General features: G+C 37.2%; 1 protein-coding gene and 1 long non-coding RNA gene across 2 annotated transcripts in view; one reads left to right on the forward strand and one right to left on the reverse strand.

The window, feature by feature from the left end:
- Window positions 1-11,605: 11,605 nt before the first annotated feature.
- The window catches only part of LOC125713472 (androgen receptor-like), a 40,839-nt gene continuing 26,545 nt past the window's right edge, over window positions 11,606-25,899 (reverse strand). The window contains exons 4-8 of the mRNA XM_048984640.1: window positions 15,643-15,918; window positions 14,864-15,008; window positions 13,909-14,039; window positions 13,333-13,484; window positions 11,606-13,020 (exon numbers count right to left, since the gene is read on the reverse strand). Coding sequence (XP_048840597.1) covers window positions 12,850-13,020; window positions 13,333-13,484; window positions 13,909-14,039; window positions 14,864-15,008; window positions 15,643-15,918 — 875 coding nt within the window. The 3' untranslated portion in view covers window positions 11,606-12,849. The remainder of the gene's footprint in view (window positions 13,021-13,332; window positions 13,485-13,908; window positions 14,040-14,863; window positions 15,009-15,642; window positions 15,919-25,899) is intronic.
- LOC125713475 (uncharacterized) lies at window positions 16,689-17,976 on the forward strand. Its single transcript, XR_007383602.1, has 2 exons — window positions 16,689-16,798; window positions 17,530-17,976. It is a non-coding gene; the product is annotated as an uncharacterized LOC125713475 (long non-coding RNA).

Here is a 25,899-nt window from a genome sequence, read left to right on the forward strand (position 1 = left end):
TGTTACAGAGACAAGTAATTTTTCCATACACTCTCAGGCCATTCAAAATTTATTTGTATAGTTAGATATGGTTAACTGAACCATTTCTCATGGGCAATTATGTACACAGAAATAATTGTACTCAAAAGGAACACTTTGCCAGGGGAACATTGTCATTTGGGCACACTAGTGTTATTTAATTTGAAGCTTTCTTTTCAGCACTAAATTATATTCACGCGTGGAAGTTCTTTGTGAAGAAATCACAGTTTGCTAGCATTCTAATGATAATTTAAAAAGTACAGTAAATAATGTGGGAATTGTGTTTAATTTCAGAACCTGATTTGGATCTTATTCAGGCTGATAATGACGTTTGACACTGTAATTTGAATCTTCTGAAGATTTGAGCCTTTAGAGGTCGTGGTTGTGCTGGAAGGTACTTGCAGGGGTATCAGATGTAGCAAGAGCATGTGTCACGCCACAAGGCTTGATATTCGCAGTCAACCCTGGTACTAACACAGTCAACCCTGGTACTAACACAGTCAACCCAGGTACTAATACAGTCAACCCAGATACACATTTGTTGGAACTTAAAAATAATAAATAAAAAACATTCTTTGAATATACCTACATTCCCTCAGGAGCAAGCTGGTTAGTTCAAACCATGAAAGAACTCCTAGTTATTATGGCACTTAACTGGGCAATTAACACATATGTTGAAGTCTGGATATACAATACTATTTCTACCCCTAACCCTAGCCTCAGTTTGCTAACCCTAACCCTAATTTGGGGCCTTAGGGTTATACAAAAGGCGGTTGGAAAGTAGGAAATATGCTAGTAAAGCATGCTAAATTGTGGTCTCCTATCCTACCGCAGAGCAGAACTGTAATAAAAACACATGTTGACGTCTAGAAATGCCATACTTTTTCTAACCTTAAACCTAGCCTCAGTTTGCTAACCCTAAACCTAATTTGGAGCCTTATGGCTATACAAAAGGCGGTTGGAAAGTAGGAAATATGCTAGTAAAGCATGCTAAATTGTGGTCTCCTATCCTACCGCAGAGCAGAACTGTAATAATAACACATCTTGACATCTAGAAATGCCATACTTTTTCTAACCTTAAACCTAGCCTCAGTTTGCTAACCCTAACCCTAATTTGGAGCCTTAGGGTTATACAAAAGGCGGTTGGAAAGTAGGAAATATGCTAGTAAAGCATGCTAAATTGTGGTCTACTATCCTACCGCAGAGCAGAACTGTAATAATAACACATGTTGACGTCTAGAAATGCCATACTTTTTCTACCCATAATCCTACCCTCAGTTTGCTTACCCTAACCCTAATTTGGGGCCTTTGGGTAAATCAACAGGTTGTTGTATGCCATTAACATAATATATTAGTTAGTCTAGTTATCATACTTGAACTATACAGAATTTTACCTTTTAAACGGGGACGTTGCTATTTTGGACTTCTTCTGCTGGCCCAGGAGGATGGGTTCCCCATGGGTCTGGTTCCTCCCAAGGTTCCTTCCTACTAGGGAGTTTTTCTTCACCACTGTCACCTCTGGCTTGCTCTCTGGGGGCAATGGGCAGGTACAATGCAAAATGCTTTGAGACAATATAGTATTCAAATGCAGTATGAGCTGAATTGAACTGAAGTCGTTGACAATTTTGGCGTTTCGGGGTGTATTCAGTAAAGGAAAGAGAAATTCCTTTATGACAGAGTATGTTTGATCTGCCTGTTGTATAACCCTAAGGCCCCATATTAGGGTTTTGCTTGGTGTCTTTAGCCTCAGAGCATGTTCAATGGTTTTGATAATATAGAAAATGTAGCATTTCTGTTGTTATACAATTATGTGAGTAAAAGATTGAGTAGCTATATTAATTAAATAGCTAGATTTACCAGAAGTTTATTTTTACTACTACTACTACTACTACTACTACTACTATTTACTACTACTACTACTACTACTACTAATAATAATAATAATTATTATTATTATTATATAAGCATATACTGGGAAATCAACATCAATGTGTAGTTAATAACCTTTTGGGATATGCACTAATGAGCAAAAAAAAAAATGGATGAAACCCAAATTGCTCAGGCTTAAGCGTGACTTTTTTTTTTTTTTACCACGACTGTATATTGTGTGCATATATTGGGTTTTTTACTAAATTAAATGCACACAATGTAACAGTACATTATGTGTGTTATTATTAAGTTAAAAAAATTATTTAAAATGATTATACATTTTGAAGATTACTTGCTTATAGCTCAAAATAAAATTTCGAACTCCCACCGCCACCAAATAGTCTAGTGACGTGAATAAAATTTAATGCAAAAAATATAAGGCCTTAAGGAAACAGTTGAATGATACATATTTAGGGGTTTCTAGGGATTATAATCACATATAATAATAGTTCAAATAACAAAAATCACATTCTATCCATAATAGTCTAAGTGTGAAATGATTGATCCCCAAAGGTCAGTAGCCACTGGAGCAGTCTTTTGCTTTTATAACCATCATTTGACATTTCCTGTATGTGCTCATAAGCTTCTCACACCTCTCTGCTTATTCCTTGTGTGCACTTGCTTCCAGCTCACTGATATTTTTTTATTTCTGTGCCTGCAATTCATTCTTTGAATCCCACCAAATATTTTCAGTGATTTCAGTGATTTAAATACAGGGGCCGAGATGACCACTCAAGGACATTCCAGGACTGGTCCCTGACCTAAGATGTGGTTGACTTTGACATATGCTTGGGATTATCATCTTGATGGTAGTTACCACCAAGCTTCTACAGTATTTATGCACTGATCCATTACAGTGTTGTTTTTCTTGTCTCCTCATCCATGGTTCCAAATAGCTCTAATCTAGTACGATCACTTCTAAAATCTCCCAAAACACAAGCTTGTCCATATTCCTTCTTGCATATTAAAGTTGACTTTTTACATGCTTCTTCGTCAAGAGTGAGATGTGGTGAGGTGTCTGGCTATGAAGCCCTGGCTTGTTTAATATCGCTCTTAGGACATATTCACACCTACAGCTCATTTTGTCTGGTCTGAATTACTCAATGAGTTTATAAACTTGGAGCATTTTCCCCTTGGTTCCATTTGGTTTCACACAGAGAGGAATCCAAGCAAACCAAAATGCACCACTACGATACCGGCGCTTTGTTGCAGAGTTCCAAATTTATTCTGGCATTAACCCCGGCACAAACACTGTGCTCTGGAAGTTTCATGGAATGCAATCCTCACATCACCAAGCACAATCTAAAGCACGGCACCACTGAACTCTGGAGCAGCGTAAATGTGTTCTGTGGTGTGATGGATTGCGCTTCTCTGTCTGGCAGTCAGATGCACAAGTCTGGCTTTGGCAGATGCCAGGAGAACGTTACTTGCCTGGCTGCATTGTGCCAACTGTAAAGTCTAGTGGAGGAGGGATAATGGTATGGGGGTGTTTTTCAGGGGTTGGGCTAGACACCTTAGTTCCAGTGAAGGGAACTCTTGAAGCTTCAGCATACAAAGACATTTTGGACAATTCTATGTTTTCAACTTTGTTGGAACAGTTTGGGGAAGGCCCTTTTCTACTCCTGCATGAATGTGCCCCTGTGCACAAAGCGAGCTCTACATTGACATGGGTACGTGAGTTTGGTGTGGAAGAACTTGACTGGCCCGCGCAGAGAACCAACCTCAGACTCATCAAGGACCTTCGGATGGGGATTGTGAGCCTGGCCTTCACGTCCAGCATTAGTGCCTAACCTCAAATGCTCTTCTGGATAAATGGGCAAAACTTCCCACAAACACCCTAGAATCTTGTGGAAAGTCTTTCCAGAAGAGTAGCAGCTGTTACAGGTGCAAATTCAAATTCAAAAAAGAGGGGACCCACTTCATATTGATTCTTATGGATTTAGAATGGGATGTCACAATTATGTAATTGTTTAAACAAAGTTTCGCAGATGAACACATCAATCACATGTAATAGCGCTGTGGGTACTAGGGACAACTTTAAATGTTGCCACGTCTCCCAAGGCTTAACACCTTGTATTAATAGCCTCCCTGGTTCTCTGTACACCCCTGTTATAGATTATTTAATGGTTTAGGAAATACAACAGTATCATTGAATGGGGATTGAACAATTGTGATATATTTATGGGTTATATTGTTAGGGGGATTGAATGATTTTGATTTAAGCTGTAAGTTTTCTTATCTTTATAACCTATGGAGTATCATATAATTAGTACATTAGTGGCAGCACAGCCTGTACAGTGTTTTACAAATGGAATCCATTCATATGCAAAGAAAACACAGATACAGATTTATGGAATTACACTAACTACGGTTGTCACCCTTTCCATTCTCCTCTCACCCTGTTAAACTGTTCTTGTACTCCGGTTTGTCCCTATCGCAGAGTGGCTACTTCAGTTCTGGCAGCAGCAACTGGATCTCTCCAGACTTAAATGCACTCATCTTCTTGTTTAGAAGGTTCTTCAGGTTCTTTGTGATCTATGATTTGTGGTGACTGTGTTGTTCACACAGAAGTGCATCATTCCATGATACAGTGGCTGAGTCACTTATAATTTTTCCTGTGTGACTCAGAGAGCATGTGTCTCAGTTTGTCTCCCCAAGTCATTCTGCAGAGCCTCCTCAGCCTCCTTCATCTGCTTCCTCATGGACGGATGACCAGAAGCCACTGAATTATGGGTTGAGAAATGAGTGCAACAAAAAATTGTGCTGTGGTCTGTTAATTGTTTCCGCGGCTGAATGTGCCTCTCTTTGCTTGGTTTCCTGTCGGTAATTGTTGTTGATACTGTGTAACTGTCGCCCTGCTTGTTTGTATTCATTTTCCTGTGTTAACCCCCTGCCTTAGTTTTATTATTTACTTTTTACCAAGACGTGATCATTCATTTTGTGTATGTAAGTCCAGCTGACCCTTGCCTATTCACAATTGGATCCAGCCTTGAATTTTCCATCTGTTTCACTGCATGGCCAGCCCCACTGACATTCTCACTGCACCTGTGAACCTATTATTATTATTATTATTATTATTATTATTATTATTACTATTATTATTATTATTGATTTATTGTGGGGTGTCATGCCCGGCTCGTCTGCTCCTTGTGTGTGCCACGCCCCCTGATTACCCACGTGTGCTTCCCTGATCGTCTCCAGCTTTGTCCACTTACTTTGATTAGTCCCGTCCTATTTAAGTCCTGGTCTTACCTGTTTCCCTGGTCTGTCATTGATGTTCGTATGCGTCAGATGTTTCCTGATCCCCAGTTTGCCATTAAATCCCCGTATTCCACCTGTCTGCCTGCTCCTTGCCCGCCTTGCACGCTCGATCGCCTGTGTCAGCTATGGCGATCGTGACAGTGGGGTACTGTGTGTAAATTAATATGGGAAAAAACTGAATTTAAATGTATTTAGTATAAAGCTCCAACAAAATATAATAAAGTGAAGGAGTCTGTTTTCTGAAAGTACTATATTCATCTTAGTGATCATGTGAGATGAAGTGAAAAGACATGCCTTCGCCAAAAATTGTAATATTTAATGTCTCATATCATTGTGAAGTAGCGTATATGTGGAAAGTAAACACATATTATGGGTAAAGAACTGGAACAAAGCGAATTTTCATTGCAAGTTGTTGCAAAATTGAAGCAACACTGTTTAGTGCTTCACAAAAAAAGTGTATGGACTATGGATGAGGTTTTTATGTACTGAATGAATCTTAAGGTCCCAACCCGTTGTAAAACATCTATAATTTTACCCGTGTCAAAAATTCACAGACCCCTGGGGTCCAATGACTTTCAACTAGCAGCCTTGATCTCACTGGTCATGAACTGCTTTAAGCAGGTAGTGAAGAGGTACTAGGTCTCACATCAAAGCACCTTGTGGACCCTCTGCAGTTTGCATACCAAGCCTCTAGGGGAGTGGAAGACACAGTTTTGACTATTACATTTAATACTTCTCATCCACATTTAACACTTCAACACATTAATATTAATAGAATGACTGCAGAATTTGAACTTGAATTTGAACACAACTTGAAACTGGACTGATTTCATGTATGATTTGTTTTCTTTGCAGAATTCAGCATGTCAGAGCCAGTAAGTCACACTCTGACAGAATAACTGCTTGCAAAATATGCCCCAGGTGTATTTTTATCACCTTATTTATTTGCTTTATATACCAACTCCTGCCTAGCACATTCCCGAACAGTCGCTTTGTAACAGTAAGTACACAGATGATTATGCCCTGGTGAGCCCCCTATATAATGGTGAGGGGGAGCATGGACCAGTTTCTTCCTAAACTGGTGTGAAAAGTCAAACCTTCTCCTAAGCATTTCTAAAATAAAGGAAATGTTCATCGATTTTAGAAAGATCCCATTTTCAAACCTGACCTTCATCAATGGAGATAAAATACAACCGCTTACAAATTTCAGGTACCTTCACATTATGCTTGACTATAAGTTTAAATTGGACCTATGGACTGACCTCATAAGCACTAAGGCACAACAAAGAATGCACTTTTTTTAAAGAAATTGTTAATTTCTACAATAAAATGCTTCAAATGTTTTACTGTGCTTTTATTGTCGGTTTGGCAATGGTACTGAGGCACACAAAAAGACTGTCAAAAGACAGGTACAGACAGTAAACTGTTAGGGATTAAATTGCCAAGTACAGAATGGATTTACAGAGACAGACTGATGAATGAGGCAAACGACGTTATTGGTGACAAGAGGAACCGCCTTGCCTCCTCATTTGAGCTGTTGCCATCTGGGTGCAGATATTGCACCCTCTATTCACTAAACATAAATGCACATTTTCATTAGTCCCACAAGTCATTAAGTGTTTAAAAACCTAATGTACATTAAAATAAGCAGGATTTCCAGCTGGCCTGGTTAACCAGGTGTGCGACATGTGTGTGGGCGTCTGTATGTATCCTATCTGTAAGCATGACTATTGGTGTGGCTGATGCTCTGATGTTGAAGGGTACGTGTATGAACATGTTTCACTGGTGAATCCACTGTATGGAAAGATGTTGGATTCCCCAGAGACGAAAGCATAACCAAGTGCTTTTTCAGCACTGCCTTCTGTCTGTTAGCACAACTCGCAAAACACAACCAACTTGTTCAACTCTATCAGGAGATATGTTTTGTTTGGCTGTAGTTTATTTTGGCTAGATTTCTGGACTCTTTTTTTGTTTCATAAATATCACAGTATCGATTGCAAAAATTTCAAATATTGTGTTTTTCCAGTATTGACTATTTCAGTAATTAATTAATTAAAAAATAATATAAAATATTTAAAGACATGGACATTAAGACATACTGTACATAAAGAAATACAGTTACACTGAAACGGTGGGGAAAGATTAGTATGTGAAACTGGAATGTAAGTGGAAAGTGCACTAAAAGAATAGATGTAGCTTCAGAGTTGTGTGTCACAGCTACAACACAGAGCGTTTCATAGGGTTGTTCAGGGAGTACACTGCTGTCGTTCTGACGGCATCCTTTCGGGCTGACAGTTGGCTTCTGCTCTGGCACTGTGAAGTCCCATACAGACCGAAACTATGTAAGAATTATGTATGTAAATTAAAATGATTAAATAGCCATTTTCTTTGATAATCATTAAGGAAACGGATGAAACCGAGTTACAAGTATTAAACCAGTCTTTAGCTATACTTGTTTTTTTCTGTTAACTTTTTTTTAAAGTGATAGTGATCAGGAGTTTGCCACACTGCCAGTTCAAGTCTGGCCTCAGCAGAATAGTTGCTTGTCCATGTGCCCCCCCGTAAAGTAAAAGGAGAATTTCCCTACAGGGACTAATAAAGTATCGCTATTCTATGCTGTTTTTATTTTTTCAATTGAAAGACAATATCGAATTAGACCACTTTTGGAGCTTTTCGGTTGATTGTGTGCACAGCCTAAAATGTATATGAATGTCAACTATATTTATGAAGCTAGTTAAAAGAAACACGACTTATACTCATGACTTGTGCTCAAAACATTTTATAGAATGCAAATGAATACAAGCAAACCCAGTGGCTTAAACATACAATATAATGCACAAAAAAGTCTGTTAGTTGCAGACAGTCAATTTACAGAATTCTAAAGAACATTCCTTAAAGCTCAACACTAGTACAAAGGAAGCTTTACGCATAAAATATCGTTAAAAAAAGAAATTTATAAATGTACAAAGATTAGGTAAAATACATTTTTGGAAATATTGTTCATCTCTCATTGTCTTGTCTTAAAAGTCATAACATCAAGAAAAAAAACCATGAAAAAAATTCCAACCAATAACCACAGCTTTAATAGTATTATAAAAACACTCTACACTGTTTGTCAGAGCTAATTTCAGATTTCAACAAAAGGTTTTCACTTTTTTCTCATACAAAGTTGCTACTTTTTACAAAACTTAACTCACAGAAGTACAGGGGGGAAAATAAGAATTCAACATGTCAGCATTTTTTTCATTAAACACATTGCCAATGCAAATATTCACATGAAATTTAGACCAGACATTAGTATTAAATCAATAAAACACACACAGCTAAAGAAATTGCAACAATCCAATCCATACAAAATGTTATGTATAGTAAAGTGAAACGACACCAGAAAAAAATATTGAACACACAACTGAAATTTATTTAATACTTGGCGGAGAAGCCAATCGCTCGTAGTAACAGCTTGATGATATTTCCAATACAAAAGAAAATAACAATTAGTACTCCAGTGTCTGCTCTACCAGGTTTCACACACTACCATTGGGTGGTGTATAAATGAATATGTTCCAATTACACGTTTTCTGCTACATTTTTCCTTTTAATTTACCTTTTGAATAAGTATGGGAGACAATCAGAATAAAGCCAAAGAAGAGTTTGAAGTCACATTGATATTACGTGGGCTGAGCTGGTAGAGCACACACACTAAAGTGGCACCAACGTTTTAATCACAGTGCCCAGGTGGGATTTTGGCCCATTCTTATACATAGACTGTCTTTACATCTTGATGATTTTCTGGGAGGGTGGCTGCTGGAATCTTCAATTCCTTCTACAAATGATCTTTTGAGTTTAAGTCTAGTGATCGACTGGGCCATTCTAACACCCTTATTTTCATCCTCTGGAACCATTTTAGAGTCTTCTTTGCAGTGTCTCTTGGATTATTGTCCTGCTAGAAGGTTCAACCACATCTCATATTCGTCGTCATGGTAGATGGCAACAGATTCTTCTCAAGAATTTTCCAGTACATAGCTCCATTCATCTTTACTTTGATAATCTGATTCAGCTGATACTATGAAAACAAACAGCTATGGTGCTTCAACCTCTGAACTTCACTGTAAATATGGTATTTATAGGGTTATATGCTGAGCCATTTCTCCTCTTGGTGTTCCTGGAATTCCAACAATATCTTGATTGTTGGCATTTGCGTGTAAACCGGCATTGGCCTCACCCTTCTCCAAGGTTCACGGTGAGAATTGCATGCGATGGACTCAGACGCGTACAAAACTGATTTTCAAACCGTTTTCTTCACTGATAAATGTGTGCTGTGTATGTGGCTGTTCAGGATTGGAGTTCTGGGTGGCTGCTCAGGCTATTTAAGCCTACCAGATGGAGGAATAAGCAAGGAAGTGTTGGAGTGATGTTTTGGACAGGTATGATGGGAAGAAACAGAGTAGGTACCTTTAGGCTGATCATGTTAACCTGACAGCAGGAACATATATGAAATTCTTAATGGAACATTTCCTGCCCTGGTATAAATAGAGGAGTTGTGCCTTCTGAAATGCTGTTCATGCAGGACAATACAGCATCACCTGGTGCCAAGAACACCATGGACTCCTTGGGTGCTTCGCGCATAAAACGAGACCGAATCATGGTTTGGCCACCATCACCCCCTGACCCCAGCTCTACTGAAAACGAACAGGGTGTTTTGAAAAGGAAAATATACAAGGGTGGGTAGCAGTACATGTCACAGCAGCAGCTCAGGGAGGCAATGCTGGCATCTTCTGATAAAATGGGACAGACACTATACACACTATACATGCGCTCACAAGTGCAATGGATGAGAAAGTCGTTCAAGTATTTTCAAGAAAGGGCTTCTCTATCTATCTATCTATCTATCTATCTATCTATCTATCTATCTATCTATCTATGATCTAAAGAACAAGAGGTTCATACAAAACATACAACATTTCTGAGTCATTTTTGGCATACAGAATGTTTCACAGCTGCAGTCTGGATGCCACACTGCTACCAAAATATTTGGCACATTTTCTTGTTTGTGTCTGGGGGAAAAAAAAATTATATATATTACAATACCTAATAATTATATATGTTAGTGTGTGTATAACTGTGATCAGGTGGTGGTGGTGTTGTTTACATCGATATTCAAAAAGCCATTGTTCACAATTAAAAAGTACCTAAACGGAGCAAAAGCGACACCTGCATAATAATTTGGGAATGTGCTGTACATAAACAAAGTGACCTTACATGTATATGCAAGCACAACGTGTGTTGTGAATAATTTTGCATTTGCTTTATTTATTAATCTAAATACCAAAATGTTAATAAATACATCTTTTCTTGATAAGAAAGCCCTAAGAGAATTTATCAGTAAAACATTTTACACCAAGGATTCATGCCTATTAAAATTTATTGATTATGATGTTAAACTCACAAGTAATGTATAGTGTTAACAACAGCCAGCTCTGTTATTGATATAAATAGTATTAGTGGCTTATTTGTAATATTGGTAATTTATCTTTTGAATGAGAAAATTCTCGTATTCTGGAATCAAAATAACACTGACACGTTTAGCCAAAACAAAAAGCAAAAAAATGCTCACTCAGTTCTGGGGAAAAGGTAATGGTGTCTAGAAGTTTTTCAAATTCAACAGTTTTTCTTAAAACTTTCTAAAGCTATGGCAACAACTGTAAAGACTCCTAGAATGATACAAAATATAAATGGCAATTAAGATTTGGAATTTTGGAAATTTATGTTTCTGTTGATAAAAGAACAGACTTGTAGGTCCTTTAATAATGTTACACTAAGTCACTTTATAAAATGAAATATTAATCATTATTCCTAAAAATGGTGTAACAAAGCATTTATTGCTGGTGCAGAGTGAAATAGGAAAAAAATGTCTGTAACTTTCTGTTATCCTACGTTTCCGTCAGTTGCATTGTACACCATTAAATTTTGCACAATGGCAGCACACATACCTAAAAGAGATTTCAACCTACAATGTGAATATTGGATGTACAGACGCTACTTTACTTGCGAACGAGATACGTTCCGAACGGCCGTTCAACATCATTTTAAGGGTATACGCAAGTACAAAGAACTAGGATGCTGTGAGTACGCACGCTACGCTGCTGCACGGCGGGAGTAGCGGCCAGAAGTCGTACTGTACTACCAGGAATTGGAGCACGGAAAAAAAACTTGATGTTGCGGCAGGAAACAGAAGCCCAAATGAACACAATTTGGACTTACGGTCGTCTTTGTTTGTATGTCTGAAAGTTCGTAAGTTGAAAGTTTGTAAGTAGAGGAGCGTCTGTATTTGATTATCAAAGTTCCTTTTACAAAACTGATGCTGAAAATAAGCTTATATAGAAATATTACTGTCAAATTCAGATGACAGGAGGCTTGTTTATTAAGATGCTGCAAGATGACAACAATAACAGTTATTAGTTATCACATCTGTACTTTACAAGAATCTGAATTATTAAACTTATTGTCGTACATGCAGATTCATTTAAAATCCAAAAGACACAGCCGGATATCGAAAGTTTTAGACAGTGTATTATAACTGTTACTATAAAAATACCTAGTTTTTCCAAAGTATGACCTTTTGGAATAACAGTAACACCATGTAAGAGTACTACGGCATATCATTAAATGCCTGCATACCTATACAGACAATCTCAATTTCTCGATGTTTAAAAAAAAGAAAAAAAAAAGATATTTTTAAAGTCAAAGCAGCATACCTGCTTGTTTAATTACTTAAACTATATCCATGAAAGCATGCTAAAACACAGGAACACACTGTGATATAGGTGCATGCAGTTGTTCAAAAGTTTGTTGTGTTATATTGAAACTGAATTGGGAGACATTACAACTATTGTTCTTAAGAGTCTGGCTACATTAATATGTGTAATTTTTTTTGTCATTGTGACAGTCAACTCACATGATCTTTATATAGAATGATCTTTGGATGCACGTAAACCTAATGGTACACTGCAAGTAGATTTTAAGAAGACATATTTTACTTGCCACTAAAATCTATATGATTCTAATTCAAGTAATTCAAGATTTTTGAAAAGGAAAAAAGTACTGAATCTGTACCACAAATGTAGCAGAAAGTTTAGAACCAGTTATCATTCCCCCAACCACTTTGTACATGTTTAAATATATACAGTATTGATATGCTTTAATACATATTTGTGTATGTTGTCAGAAAATGTATTCAGGCAAAGCAGTTCAGATGGCACTATACTGTCTTGGATGTGACTAAGTTTAGTGAAGCAATTGTTATTACAGAAAAACCATCAGACATAAAGAAATGCATAGATGTGTATACCTGTGACTGACAGTTTCATAGAGTTAGTTCAACAATTGTACTTTTTCATTTCAGTTTCCTCAGGTGAATTGCAGAGCATAGCAATTTTAAACATGCATTGAGATTATGTTTGGACAAGCTCTAAATCAAATGGTACCTTCTAAAGTACACCTCAGTTATAGCTGCTAATGTATTTTTGTTGAATCTTAATGGTACACCAAGTCATTGAATTTAAAAACCAGAAAAATACAAAAGAAAACCTTTTTCAAGTTATCCAAAGCTAATAGGCAGTAAGCTGCTGTCTTGATAAGTTCTCAAGAATCCTGCAACTTGTGAAACAGGATTGGCTTAGACCTGCCAGCAAGGATTTTTGGCACCTGCACAGAAATGATCTCCGATATCATCTCTGGAAAGGTGACCTTTGTAGGAAGGGACTGGGCTTGGACAAAAAGGTCAAATGTAAACTGCTGAAGCTTTCTGACAATCTGTAAGTGGAGAGAAAAGGTTGGAGGGTAAATATGTGCAAACATTACCATTGTCCACCATATAAACTTTAATTTTCAAGAAGAAAAAAAAAATCTAGGTTCATTAGAAGACACTATACTAGATTAATTTAACATTAGTCCATGTACTTTTTATACACAATGCAGATACATAACTGGTCTTGGCCTACTGTTATTTTCATATACTGTGAGATACAGTACGAGTTCTTTATTGCCTGTTGTCCCACCAAAATACTCTGTAACATTACGGAATATGTGTTCTATTACTTTAATAAGAAATGTTTGGGCTCTGACCGGTTGGAGGGAATCCATGAGTTGAGTGAGCTGGATGAATCTTTGAGAGCAGTTTGTGTCTCTCCTGTAGTTAATGAGGCGATTAAGTTCATTGATGTAGGCTGTCCTCAGTTCATCGAAATACTTCTGACTTTTGAGACCTTCAACTGGAACTATAAAATAAATAATAATAATCATTCAGATCATAATAATGTTGTTGTAAAATGAATTATCCATTTAACAGGCATGATTCAGTAAACCTAACTCTGTCCATTCTCTGAAAATGGATCAACGGATCAAATGGATCAAAATTCAATGGAATTTTCTTTTCCTTTTGACGGCAGCTAACTGAAATTCAGCTGTTAAATAAACATGAAAATAAATGCATAAAGAATAATCAACAAATAATAATAATATTGAAGTCATACAATATGTATGTACAAAAGTATATATTTTCATATAACTGGCAAACTACTGAATATTCAATTAATCTTAAAATCGTATTAAATATCTGTTTATTTTTTAATTTCGGCAAACGTAATATTTTTCTGATCCGTTCTAAAGTAACTTGTTTTTTAGATAAATGATCGTACTCACTGATGCTGAAGAGCAGCAGTGCTTTCATGCAAAGAAACTCTTCCTGTGTGACTTGGAGCAGGACAAACTCCTGGGACAGGTGTCTCATCCGGATGCAGTGCTCATACATGCTTGAGATGTGCATGCGGTGGCTGGAGGATCACAGTTTCCATTATCACACTAAGAATTTCCCCTATGGTCTTCACAACTACCTCAGTATCGATTATGCATCAGTATGTACAGAATGCTCCTACAGTTTTATAACACCTTCATAATGCATTCATAGAACATTCATAAGCAGCATGCGGGTACACCGTAACATCCTAACATCCCTTAACAGCTATAATATACATTAATAACAAATATTACATGATATTATATGACAATTTTAATGTTTGTTTTTATTATATAATGTTTGTTATCAATATATATTACACCTATTAAGGGATGTCAGGATGTTCAGGTGTACATACATGATGTTTATGAATGTTTAATAAATATTTAATGAACACATGAAGGTGTACTGAACGTTTTATGAATGCAATATAAAAGCATTATGAAGGCGCAGTTAACGTAAAGCATTACCGTTTTCATTTAGGAGTAGCTAACTTTCAAAACTTTCATTTTTTCTATTAAAATGTAATCACTACGTGGTAACTGAAAATTTATTTGTAACTGTGTTAAAAGGGGGAATATCGCAAGATTTGGAATGTGTGGTAACAGATATTTTGTGTGCTTTTGTATCTGATTACGCTAAACACACTAAGGGGCAGATGTACATACGTTATTATATATTAAATATTAAAAGATAATACTTGGTCTAGAGTTTAATACAGCCACAATAAACATATTTATTATTAAATTCTAATTTATCTGATATTTTCTTGAAATAAATTCAGAAGAGTTTGAAGGAAATCGTCTCCTAGGCATATTTTAACTTGCTTTGGAAGTTTGGATGGCTCACAGATGCACTTACTCATTGAATACAAGGTCAGGGGCAAAATAAAGCATCCTGGCATTCAAGTTCTTGTAGGACCTCCATCCCAAGGCAAACACCATAACTCCCATCCAAGTGTGCTGGATGATGGTCATTTGGTCATCTACGTGCAAATTCCTAAATCCTGTGGAAGATTATAAAATAACGTAATACAGAATCCACAGTGTACAAGAAAACAATAGAATACTATAAATATTAATGTAGCAAATCTAATAAGAGATCCATTTAGGTGTACATTCTCTGTCCTCATTAAATCAAAAGCAGATGATTATTTTTGGCAGACCCAACTACCGTAACTGGGAATATGGGACTAGCTGGGCAATGCAAGCAAAGTCAGTTTAATTCAAGCTTAAAATCTTTCTTTCTGGGCTATTTAAAGAATACCTTATTGAGCAGCCACAATTACTAATATACATACAAATTGTAGATAATTGTACATGGATAATAATTGTACAGTGTGATTCTAAGCTTCTTTGTCACTTCCTAAACAGTTTTAAACCAGATTACTATAAACACACATTATCGAACATATTGAATTACATTATGTAAATGTATAATCCGTTTGGCATTTCTGTGGATTATACGCCGTACCATACAAAATCATAAAGAGTTAAAGCCCACCATATGCTGGCTGGAAAAAGATAAGAATCTATAAAATAAGATACAATTTTGAAAGTAATCTCAAATGTTTGAACAGGAACCTGCATGTATAAAACCCAGTTTTATGTCCCTGACGTAAACATCTCCATGTGCCTTACCTGGTAGTCCCTTGGCCCATTTCACAACTTTGACTAACTGTCGCTCCCCCAGTTCATTCAGACTGGTCAAGAGAGAGGCAGCAGAATCCGGCTGTGCATGGTCATGTCCAGAATTGACCACCACAGGCTCAATGGCCTCAAGGACGTTAAGGAACGCCACCTGAGTGGGGAAGTTCAGACTGCACTTGGGAGAGAAACACTGAATGGCATCCATTGGGCTCTGCATCGGTGAATCTTCTAGGGATTTCAGTTGTCCAATCTTCTTCAACTTGCGAGCTTTGAATAAAGAAACAGTGAAATAAATAACAGAATATAAAGAAACAACAGAACAGCAATAGAACAGACTAGGTCATGGAGCTGAGCGGAAGGCAATACATTTTTACTTATCTGATAAATATTATTAATTACGAACAGCTTTTAGTTACAAGGTAAATAAAATGTAAAAACTGATATATAACTAGAAAGGGAGGTTGTCATAACAGCAGCATTGTATTCCCAGGATAGCTCCGACGCCTATTCTGCCCAAGTAATTCATACTCTTTGCACACTTACCAACTTGGGCAGTTTCTAAAGTATTGGATGGATCAGTTGGGATTATGAAAGCAAGCTGATTTTTATCTGAATTGTTGTGACATGTAACACTGAAACTGTACGTTTTCACCTATTACGCATTCTAGTTACATGCAACGATATATTAAATCATACACACAATTTAGTTTAACATATCCATGAAATAGTAAATCAAATGCACAGTTTCCTGTATCGAGTTCTCAAATAAATTCTCAATTGAGTTAAATGTACAGTAGTCTCTCTGTATCCCTGGGCAGGGATGGATTATGGGTTGTGTGGGCCCCTGGGCAAAACGTTCGTGAGAAAATCATATTTTTATACCTCTGAAAGGACAAAGGAACAAGGCTTATGTGACTCATTTGACAACAAACAATATTGTATCATGCACCCGTACATACCCTGTAATGAGAAAATTAGGACTGTTTATTAAAATTACAACTGTTTATTTCTGGAATTTAATTTCTTCATTTTTTTCCAGACTGTGGAATACTTGAAATCGCAGATATGGGGGGCCCACTATAATGTTTTGGTTATTTCTGTTCTTGCCTAAAGAAAATATGACCCCAAAGCCTGAAGCTGGAATGAAGTACGTGAATACTATGGGTTTTATGGTAGTAAATTGTTTAGCTCAGATCTTTGTAATAGTGCAGAGTATGACCAATCTAGGTTGGTCTTATTCTGCTAGACCTGGCACTTGTCCAAACAACTAATTCTGTGGCAAAAATGAGCAGTTATAATCATCTAATTTTACTTCCAGGAATACATATGATTTAGGACTGATTCTTCACCACTTCAATTGCTTTGCCTTTTAAGATAACTTAAAAACCATTTTATGGACCTTTTTCAAACTTGGTGGAGGCAGTGACTAGGTGATGAACTGGAAATTATTTAATTTTGGAACAGATTGCTCTTAATTTGAAGCAATGCCGCTTAGTACCATCAAAGGGGAGGATGAAACCATTATAGATTTGACCTTGTAAATATATCTAAAAATATATATGATGGATTTTATTAATGCTTCATAAAAACATTATATAAAGTAAGCTCTACATATGATTTTATTTTCAGACAAATTGCTTCAAAAATGAAGCAACCGTTGCTGTCTGCCAGTAAAACAACGAAACGGCAGTTGTAGACACTTAGTATTGTGAACACAGTAGCTCTTCAAGTATTTCACAGATTATAGAGGTGACAAACTAGAAGTTGCCCCTAAACTGAGACAACACTACACAATGATAGCAAAAAAAGGGAGGTAGTTTCAAACTTTTGATACTGCTAACTGTAAAAGTATTTGATGTCTTCTTTCCATTTCTGCAGATGTTATAAGGGTGAAGATCTGGACCTGATCAAATTTTGATACTTCTTCAATGTTGGTGCAATCCGTACGTATCACATAGTGATACTAAACAGAATGATAAGATGATTAGAAACTTACCCTTATGAAAAGGATTTTTCCATCTCTCATTCTGCCTCTTCAGAAAAAAAACATATATCCTCTAATATCCTTCAAATGTGACCATCATTCACCTCTTACATTGTTGCCTGTCAAGAAGACTAACCAGTACTTTCATAGAGAAGGCAGATCCAAGGACCCTCAGAAACCTCTGACCTTCTGTACTTGGGCAGTATAAAATAGTGACCAAAATATCCTCTAGACATAAGCCAGCACTATATGTATGAAAACTATCCATCAAACTAAACCACAGAGCAGGTGTGCGCGGGGGGGGGAAAGCAAAAAAAATAAATAAAAAGCCATCTTGCTACCAAATTTTATATCCCTGCAAACTTCTTCGCTACAACTGGTGTCACTTTTCTTCCCAACAGCAGTAAAAAAAATCATCATAAACCCTGTATTAAGCACAATAAAACACGTATTTGATAACCATTCAACAGTTGGTTAATAGTTGGCACAGTTCTGTGTAGTATGAAGTAATATTTAAAACTAGATTTGGTGCTGTTGGAAAGGACAGCATTGTATTCCCTCAACAGCCTTGTCATTTGGTTTGGCTATCTAAACTGTACTCGTACCACACTCACCAACCTGTACAATTTCAAGAAGTACTGGATGGATGACCTGAAAATGTGAAAGTGGAGTACAATTGCTAGAACGACTGCATGGATCACCTGGAAATGTCAAATGAATAACCATATTTTTTACCTGAATGCTGTGAGTTTTTGTTGTAATATGTAGCTCTGAAAAGTCTTCATTTATTGCACATTCAACTTGTATGACAATTTGCAGCATCTTTCCACACCAATTATATGGCTATTTGTATTCTTTTGTGTATGTTTTATTGTCCATGTTTGAAAATGTAATTTATTATTTATATTTTTTATGTTTAACTGAATATTCTATTTATATCTCTTTACCACTATGACCAATATTTTCTGAGACGAAGTAAGAACTGCAACAGATGCACTAATAGTAAGGTGGAAGTAAGTCTATTTTATCTTAAACACAATGTCATTGATATGTTTTATATTAGTGTTAACTGAATTCACAGAGGCTGGAAAAAGCAATGCAGTAATTGGCTGAAGCCATAAAACATTTGCATTGTTTTAAAGAAATAACTCTTCTTTAAAGAGTAAATAGCATCACAGTCCCACTGCTAACCGCATGTTCTGTCTGTTATTTCTGTGAACTATATATCACTGTGCTACACAAAAAAACAACAACTGCATGGCATGTTTCACTCTTATCTCTTAATCACCTGAGTCTAATTAATTTTCTTGAATCTAGTAAAACGCCAGTTCCTTCCAGTTTCCACATATTATAGCCTAACCAACTCGATCATTTATGTATATCTGACATGTGAAACAATCTGTTCCACATCTGAGATATAAAAAGGTTGCAGACAGAGAAAACCAAGTGATTCTGAATTTGATTATGAATCATGATGGATGAACAAAGCAAATAAAACTGTAGAAGGAACAGAAAGAAGTGTTACTTAATTCACAACTAATGCTTCTGGAACATATATGCTGTAATATTCATTATTAATTGTTCTTGGCAAAAACACCTTATCAAAGGTTTTTGATAAGGTCATCATTTTCTCTAGAACTTAAAGACCTTCAATTGCGCACACTTTATTTTTCAATTTTAAGCAAGTATTTTCCTTAAGAATTAACGATATGATTTAAAAAATTACAGATATACATTATTCAGCCTCCATAATACCACCCATACAGTGATACATGTACTGTAATACGCATCTGATTCTGAATTGGATACATTGTACCTACCATACCCCTCAGTCCCAATCTTCAGGGGATTCACCGTCAGTATATACTAAAGCTGGAATTCTAAAGACATAAAAAGAGGGATACTGCCCTGGATGTTTAGATGTGTCTTTCTTGGAAATTGTTAAGTTAAAAGGCCAGGAAAACACATGGGACTCAGAGTACTATCCACACAATACACTTGCCTCTGGCTAGCAAGATATTATGGGAACCAAAAAAATAAGCATCAAAAAACAAAATTCTGTCACTGGTATGTTTCAAAACTAGTTTTTTTTTTTTTTTCGGAATAACTAAGCAGTATATTCGGAATAACTAAACAATCCATTTAGATCCGTTGCTTACTTTGGGTGTTATGCAAAGAGAATTCTGATTAGCTAACAGTGGAATAGCCAGGTTTTTCCTGAGAGTAAAACAAACAGACGTATGTGCTGCATATATTCTTCTCATTTTTTACGTACTGATGGTAGGTTAAATATTTTATTCTGGCTTTCACCCGCTTCTATCAAGACCATTATAAACGACGAGACAACATTAGGCAGAGAAGTACTCCGGCACTGCTTCAGGATGTCACTTGGTAACAGTGGATAGTTTTATTTTTCTTCCTGGAAATGACGATTCAAATTCTATTTTCCAGACTGGGAAGAGTTTCTTTTCTTGCCCGACGTGAATTTTGAAGCCCACCGCTTACTATGCTGTTGATCTCTTGCTGCCTGACACAATGGTCTCCTTGGCTAACTGGATGTGTGTCAAATAATTACACAGTGATAATCTGTTAACGGAAACAGAATACAGCACTTGGCTGTAAATAACCCTTTAACTGATTGTCAGAGTACAGCCATGCAACGAGACCGGTTCAGGCAATTCAATTAGTGTACCTTGTTATCCATTTTCTGGGCAACAATCTCCTGCAATCTCCTCGGTTACAGTTAATTTGTTTTCACTGGAGCCCCAGCACTATTTTTCGTTGAATTTAAACGTGCCATTACATTGCTATAAATAGTAACGGCCAACAGGCAAATGATAAATGATAAATGATTGGAGCCCAGTCAAAACTGCATAGACATGTAATGCAATGCCATAGGCCACATTCATCTGGCCGCAGGCTAACAAGTTAAATGGTACCTATATATACTGCTTTCTAAGTAATTATTAATGTGAAGGAACTGCTTTCATACATAAAATTGTTTCCATTACAGTCATATTTTCATATCATTTTTACTTTGAACATTTAAAAATAAAAAATGAACGAGTAAAAGTGATGTAAAAGTAATTATTAAAGGGAATCGTAGCCCCTACAGTAGATATAAATACAGAAAATTAAAACATATTCATATGATTGGTTGTTTTTTAGTTTAAAAATGTAAATAAACAACCAAGATAACAGATGCAAAGAAAAATTAAGATAAATGAAAACTTAGCGATAATATGTGCGCATACTACTTTCCAAAATAGTTTCCAAAATAAAAAACAATTCATGTCATTGGACTTTCTAAATCTAACCCTAACCCTATGATGTGCATGAATATGCATATAGCTTTTGCAACTAAGTAACCTGATTGTAACAAATTGTGCTGTAATGGCAGCATCACATTAAGCATTAATCTAAAACTGTCATGGGTATCTGAGGATGCAAATAAATTATGAAGAAAATGAATGATCAAACATCTTACTGTAATTGTTTTGTGTATTTTGTTGCCCTGCAACCCAGATCAGGATAAACATTTAGATTTCACTCATACACTATAGACAGCAATGAAAACTGCATCTCGACACTGTTGGTTCTTTCAACATATGGAAGTCATAGTCGCATTTGTAAGGTGTAAGGAAAAAGATGAACAAATGTTAGAGGGCAGCTAGATTAGTCTCAATCTTGATCCCAGTGCATTGTAGATAGTGAAAAATATGTTTGTTTTTTTCTTAACATTTCACTACTCTGTGGCATACAGCCAATTGGAAATGCTGATAGATGCTAGAATATATTTATAGTATTCCCCAGCCTTTGGGGAATTCATATGGTTTTAGCAGCAGTCCACCGACACTGCTGATTCCACTGCCAAAGACACATTGGCCAATAGCTCAATAACCATTTTACATATCCTTTTCATTGTAGAGCCATTGTAGGGGGGCTGGAATGGAACTGATTCAATTTTGTGACAGCTCGTCCGAAATCTGAAGCAGTGCCACATAGTGATAGCAAAAAATAATACAGTTTTGACACATGATCCCATTAAGTCATTAAGTCAGTTTTTAAAAGATCTTTTTCAAACGTTCAAGGGGCATTATATATAAAATATAATTTCAAGACATATCGCCTCTTAGTGGTAACAAAGGGAAAGGTGAAAGCAGATGTTGCTTAATACTGTGAATGTGATCATTTGAAAAGTATTTGATGGATCTTACAACTGCTTCACAAAAACATTATATGGAAGAAGATCGATGCCAGATTTCATTTTCAGACAAAGTGCTCAAAAAACAAAGCAACAGCGCTGTGTGGCAGCAAAGGAAGGAAATGGCAGCTGTATAAGACACTTTTTGATTATTTAACATAAGACGTAAAGCGTGTCCAAATTCATTTTGCTATTTTGACGGAGGAAAAAACTGTCTTCGCTCCAGCACAAGGCAGAAAGGTTGTCCTAACTCTTAATTATTCAGAGGTGTGTTTTGGACTTATCATGCAATAAACTAATCAGAATGGCACGTCACCTCACCTTTAAAAGGCAAGGGCACATTAGCTACAGTGGACTGTTATTATAACGCCATGTTTACCTGGCAAACCAGATCGGTTTTCAGGCCGAGGAAACGGACCTGCTCATTTGCAAAGTGAAAATGCGTGAGCATATCATTTACGGTAGCACCATTGTTCCACCTAAGCCTTTCGAGGCGAAACCATGGGATGAGGTAGCAGTGAGTGTGTCCTCATTTTTTGGCATCACCAGATCATCCGCTCAGTGCTGAAAGCGGTATAATGATGTCAGAAGATGAAAAAAACAGAAGCTTGCTGTTCGACCTGGTGTGTTTAAATACCCATGTGTGTCGACTGGTCAAACAGCCTATTATAAAAACACAATTCGGATAATGAACTCAAATGATTTAATGACACGGTTGATTCTTCACTTAATATGCTATAACATTATGTTTATAAATGAAATAAAATAAACAACCTTTAGTACCCTTCAGGGCAGCATGGTGGCACAGTGGTTAGCACTGTTGCCTCACACCTCTGGGACCTGGGTTCGAACCCCCTGCCTGGGTTAGATGTGGGTGGAGGCTCCAGACCCCCATGTGACCCAGTAGGATAAGCAGTTTGGAAAATGGATGGATAGTGTACTTCAACAACATAAGTGTGTCTGTAATGAGTGTCGTGCACCTGTGTGTTTCTGCTTAAATATTGTTTAATAATATTTCACTGAATATATAGATGTGGTTTTTGTTGCTCAAAAGTGCAATGTAATTTCACTGCCTTAAAATAGCAATGCGCCGACAATGCAGTCACATCTCATTTAAAAAACACCACTCCAACGGGCAGGAAAGAAATGCAAAATCATTTGTTATTTTGAAAACGTGCACAGTTGGTATGAAAATGGGGAATGTGCTTGGATGAAACTAGCAAAACCAGTTTGCATCGTGCTTTCCATCGGTGCAAAATAAGGTCCTTGATCTTGTGAACACAGTAACTGTAAAACTATTTTATGGATCTTTTTCAAACTTTGCAAGCACACTCTAGAGGTGACAAACTGGAAGTGATCAAATTTTCAGACAAAACTGTCTCAGGATAACTGAAGCAGTACCGCAAATTATAGCAAAAAAAAATAGTTTCAGACACTCTGATATTTCACATGTCTATTTTAACATTTGCAGAGGTGTAAGGTTGAAAATTTGGACCTGATTAAATTTGAGACATATCACACCAAAATTGAACCAAATTGTGACAGCAAAGAGAACGATGAGATGATCAGAGGCTTATCATTGTGAACATGATCAATCATTATTTATTCTATTTACTGTATTTGATCTTTTTGATGAGTCTTATTTCCACTTTAGAAAAACATTATATGAATGAAAATCTGCATTTAATAACATACACTTAATCAGATCCAAAACTGTAACTACAACTTTACTGGAGCTTTCAGCATAGGGTAGTTGAGAGTGAACGCATTGCCATTAGCCACCATCTTGATTGTTGATTGATTGTTGTATATTGTTGTTGGATGCCAGCCTCCCTCTTCGGCAAATGTTATCCTCTTCATTCTTTTCACGACATCCAAGCTGAACACTAACACCCCTCAGACTGCCACTCAGTCTTTTTTCCATTCAGTGGGCATAACCTCAGTGACTTCTGCCTATGGTGCTGTCATGTGCATACCCTCTATTGTCTTCGTGTCATGTCAGCACAGACATGTATTGTGGGGAATTCAGCAAAATTTATTGTGATAGAATTCAATCATCTGACTTTTTTGGAGAAGTAGGGCAGAGTGTGTAAGGTAGGCATAGCTTGCAATAATATTTCCTTTAGACTGCAATGATTTTAATTCGGAAAATTCTTCACACGGAGTGCTCCATGGTCAGTGTATAAATCACATCACCATGCACTCACACCCCAAGCCTTGCTCTCAACTGTGAGTATATGCTGAGTGTATATACATTGTGTGTGTGTGTGTGTGTGAGTATGTCTGAAACGGAGAGTGATTACATTTAACCATTCAAAATGTTCTCTACCTGGAAGAGCAAATACTTTGTTTTTAAAATAATATTCTTTGTGATTGTAGCTAATCCTTTGTGTATTCTCTAAATAAGAACATTCATTTTTTTTTGTAAATTTTTTTGGCATCCATCCCATATTTAGGCAGCCCCCAGGTTAAGAAAACATCACACGGCTTCAGCGGTACATTAGCTCAAGGTACAGAGCCATTTTATCCCTTCGATCTGTACCCAGCTGGGCTCCATACAGTAGGTGGAGGCCCGGCCACTAGGAGCTCTCACCCCAAACCTGGATCCATGGAGAAGCCCCAGTATGTTCAGTATGGGCGTGGTAACATATTCATTATTGTCAATCATCATAGGGGTCTCTGTGAACTGTACTTATTCTGGCCACTCCCCAAGGACCATTTTGTCTTGGGAGACCCTACCCGACAACATAGCTCGTAGGACGACAGAGGGACGCAAACACATCCACCACCATAAGGATGATTCATGGAAAGGGTGGATCGTCCTCTCTAAAGGGTGGAATGCCCTCTCTTGGTGGGGGATGAGTTGTTGCCTCAGGCAGAGGAGTTTAAGTATCTCGGGGTCTTGTTCACGTGTGAGGGAAGAAGGGAGTGTGAGATCCACAAACCGAACAGTGCAAAGTTGGCAATAAGGTGGACGCTGTACTGTTATGTTGTGAAGAAGGAGCTGAGCCAGAAGGCAAAACTCTTGATTTGGAAGTCAATCTACGTTCTTACACTCACCTATGATCATGAGCTTTAGGTAATGACTGAAAGAATGAGTTTCCACCATAGTGTGTCTGGGCTCAGCCTTAGAGAAAGGGGGAGGAGCTCGGATATTCGGGAGGGGGTCAAAGTAGAGCAGGTTCTTCTCTACAATAAAAGGACCCAGTTTGGGTATCTATCTGGGATGCCTCCTGGATGGCTCCTTGAGGAGGTGTTTCGGGCATGTCCAACCAAGAGGGGGCCCTGGGCAGACCTAGGACATGCTGGAGAGATTATATCTCTTGGCTAGTCTGGGAATGCCTTGGTATTCCCCCGGAGGAGCTGGAGGAGGTCGCCGGTGCGAGGGAGGACTGAGCATCCCTGCTTAGACTGCTGCCCGACCTCAGATAAGTGGCAGAAAGTGGATGGATGGATGGATGAATGGTGACAAGGGTAGCATTTGGGTAAAAACACATTTATTGCCATTTACATTTCCAGGTGATTCGTCAAGTCATGCTAGAAATTGTACTTAACTTTCACATTTCAGGTAACCCATCCTGTACTTCTCGAAATTGTACAAGTTGGTGAATGCAGGATGAATATGGCTTAGATATCCAGGCCACATGATAGGGCTATCCAGGGATCATGATGCTGTCATTTCCAACAGCACCAAATCTAGTTAGATCTAGTTAAAATATAGCAGGGGAGGTGGCTTACCTTAATTTGCACTATGGTTAAGTCGAAAAGATTTTATATTATTTCTACATTTTTAATATTTTAAACAGCAGCACCTCACGATTATGTGGGTTTATTGGTAGTCAAATGATACATTTGCCATCTGAAATGGAAAAAAAATACTGCAGAGGGAGGGGAAAATCTAGGATTAAAATGACTTCACTTGATCTCATCTCACTGGTGTCATGGAATGTTTGAGTGAGCACACTGCGTCTCTTAGGGGTAAGCTTCTTCGTGCTTCTCAGAAGATCCGGGGGGGGGGGTCACAGGACCCTCAAGCAAGTAGATTATCTGTACTACATTA

The sequence above is a fragment of the Brienomyrus brachyistius genome, chromosome 18 (genome assembly GCF_023856365.1).
Source record: "Brienomyrus brachyistius isolate T26 chromosome 18, BBRACH_0.4, whole genome shotgun sequence".
Taxonomy (NCBI): Eukaryota; Metazoa; Chordata; class Actinopteri; order Osteoglossiformes; family Mormyridae; genus Brienomyrus; species Brienomyrus brachyistius.